The 2,944-nt window shown below is 51.8% G+C and overlaps 1 protein-coding gene across 1 annotated transcript in view; it reads right to left on the bottom strand.

The window, feature by feature from the left end:
* The window catches only part of LOC102481618 (tetratricopeptide repeat protein 23-like), a gene marked incomplete at its 3' end in the record, with an annotated part of 32,616 nt that overhangs the window by 4,174 nt on the left and 25,498 nt on the right, over positions 1 to 2,944 (bottom strand). The window contains 1 exon segment of the mRNA XM_027775959.1: positions 529 to 673. Within this exon segment, the coding sequence (XP_027631760.1) occupies positions 529 to 673 (145 nt within the window).

Raw genomic sequence — 2,944 nt, 5'->3', positions numbered from 1 at the left:
GGGGGGGGTGCTTTCTCACTGTCCCTTTTTCTGTCTCTCTCTGGCCTTATGGCAAAACCTAAATAAATAAATAAATAAATAAATAAGTGGTGGAGACTAAAAGGGCCGGGGATCATCTCCCTCCCCTCTCCCTGGCACGAGATGGGGTGGCGTGGGGGACAAGTGTGCTTGGCACCTTTCTGGCCCTTTCTGTCACGTTCTCCCGCCTCCCTGTGTTCCTTAGCATGGTGGTCACTGGGTGACCAGATGTCCTGCAAAAGCACCCCCCGTGGGCTGGTCCCCACCCTCTGGGTGCCACAGGTCCCTTTCCCAGCACGGCTAAGCTCAGAGACTCTGAGAGAAGGGAAGTTGCATGGCCTAATTCAGACTGGCCCACACATTGCGTATAACTGCGGACTCGGTGAGACCTATTCATATTTTCCAAAGACGGGGCTCGTTAGCTTGTGTGAGTCTCTGGAAGCGGGGGCAGAAGGAAGGGAGGAGACGGAGGAGGGGATGTATGACTCAAACTAGGGCAGTGTGGCTTGCTAGGCTTTGCAATGGGAGCAGGGAGCCTGACCTCCTGGGTATCTGTGCCCTGCGGTAGGCTCCTCAAGTCAGATTCCTTCTTCCCCTTCTGGGTCCTCAGCTTCTCGGAAGTTCTCTGCTTTTTCCAGTTCTGTTTCTGGAAGGTCTTGAGTCAAAGGAGGAGGAGCCCAGGGAGCAGAGTGGGAATATCCCCTGACAGCTGCGGTTACATGCAAGCTGAGCACCAAACTCAGGTCGGGCCCCTGGTATGTGAGCAGGGCCTGGAACGCATGGGGTAAAGGGAGGTGAGCACCTCCTCTTCTAGGAGTTTCCAGCCCTTTCATCTTTATCCAGGCTACAGAAAGTTCCTATTTTTTCCCCCTTTTTTTGAAGAGGTTTTTGCTATAGGGTGTGTGCACTCTCCAGAAAGACAGAGAGAGACAGAGAAACAGAAAGTGAGAAATCACCCCCCAGGGGGGATGGCCATGCCACAATCCCTTCTCCTCCATTCCCTTCTCGGGATCTTGGGCACGCACACACACGCACCCAGCGTGAGTTTAAGCCATCAGGTCCGGGACTCAAACCGCGGTCGACTACATGGGAGTCCAGCTACATAGCAATTACACCAACTGCTGGTCCCAGGAAGTTCCCTCTGTCTTTCTGGCAAGCGCATGTGCCCTCTAGCAAACTCCTCTCCAAAAAAAAAAGAAAAAGAATTATTTATTTAACTTTATTATTATCTAATTCTTTTTTTAAAAATTGTTTTAATTATTTATTTAATTTTACTGATTCACTCAGTCATTTTCATTTGACCAGAGAAAAACAGGCACACAAAGAGAGGAAAAGTGTGAGAGCAGGCCACTAGGTCCGACACTCGAACCATGGTCGGCCATGTGGGAGTGTCAAGCACCTTAACCACCACACCACCTGCTGGTCTTATTATCATCTAATTGTTTTTAGGGCGTGTGTGCTCATCAGAGAAAGAGAGAGTAAGCCAGCTGCCAGGTCTGGGACTTGAACCATGGTCAATCATATGGGGGAGTCCAGCACCCTAACCACCACACCACCTGCTGCCCCCTCCGCCTTTTTTTTCTTTGAGGGTTTTGCCATAGTGTGTGTGCTCACTGGACAGAGGCAAAGAGAGGAAACACGAGAAATCATTCCCCCATTGGCCGCACTGGAACCCTTTCTCCTCCATTCTCTTGAGATTTGGGACATATACACACACCTGCTCCCAGAATGATTGTCAAGCCCCCAGGTCCAGGACTCGAACTGTGGTCGGCCATGTGGGAGTTCAGCACCTTATCTGCCATGCCTCCTGCTGCCCCTCCAAATTCACTTTGTGAACTGCAATGCACGTGACCAGTCCCTGAGGGAAAAGCAAAGTCACTCCTATTCCTACAGCAAAAGAGTCACTGCCTTGTCAGCGGTTTGCTCTCCCAGGGGGTGACCATCTCATGCCCACCCAGAACAAGTGACCACAGGATTTCCACAGAGACAAGAAGCCACAGCCCCTGGGCTAGGACGCCACCTCCTGGCATGGATCTGGGGCCCTGGAGCCGAGTGTGGGTTCATAGCCAGCCGATCCTTTTAGTACTCTTGCACACGGCATCCTAACTTGACCAACCTCTTATAGAAGCCTCTAGAATCTGATGCCAGTGGCCCGGACAGAAGATGAAGTCAAGTTCTAAATCCCAGGAGCATGACTGAGCTGGTAAACCCGAGCCCGGGTGGCACAAGTGTTCTGAGGCCCTTCCGAGAGAAAGCTCAGGTTGTCTGTGAGTCAGCGTGGGGAGCGTGTGTGACCCAGTGGGCTGAGCGGCTTCAAGTGTCTGTAGATGGCTCTGTGTGGGGACCTGAAGCTGCGTCCTAGGTAGGACCCCACCTCCTGGCAGGGACCCAGGGCCCTAGAGCAGACTGTGGGTCTGCAGAGAGCCAGGACCCAGCAGCCCCGATGGACTCTGGGTGGAGATATGCCCATACAGGCCAAAGACAGACAAAGCTCTATTCAAAGCGCAGGAGGAATGCAGGATGGCAGTGTGGCCTCCTGGAGGCCAGGACGCTTTTAATTAAAATAAATTCCAGTAACCCTGAGCTCACTTCCCTGAGGCTGTTCTAAGCAGGAGCTGGGACAGCCAGGACAGATTTCATTAAGAGGCAGGCCTCCGTGTGTGATGTGACAATGACCTTTTGTAGCAGTCTCAGAAAATAGTCTTTACTCTGTACTGATGGTTACAATCTTTAAGGACCCCGGGGACTTAAAGATGGAAAAGTCAAATAGCCTCACATGAACCCAGAGGAGCTCTCCCTTAAAAAAAAAAAAAAAATAGGGACCAGCAGTTAGTGTAATGGCTATGTCGCTGACCTCCCATGTATTCGACTGTGGTTCGAGTCCTGGACCTGGTGGCTTAAACTCACGCCGGGCGTGTGTGCGTGC

Source organism: Tupaia chinensis, unplaced genomic scaffold, assembly GCF_000334495.1.
Source record: "Tupaia chinensis unplaced genomic scaffold, TupChi_1.0 Scaffold000621_1, whole genome shotgun sequence".
Taxonomy (NCBI): Eukaryota; Metazoa; Chordata; class Mammalia; order Scandentia; family Tupaiidae; genus Tupaia; species Tupaia belangeri.
This window is presented reverse-complemented; position numbering and strand designations above follow the sequence as displayed.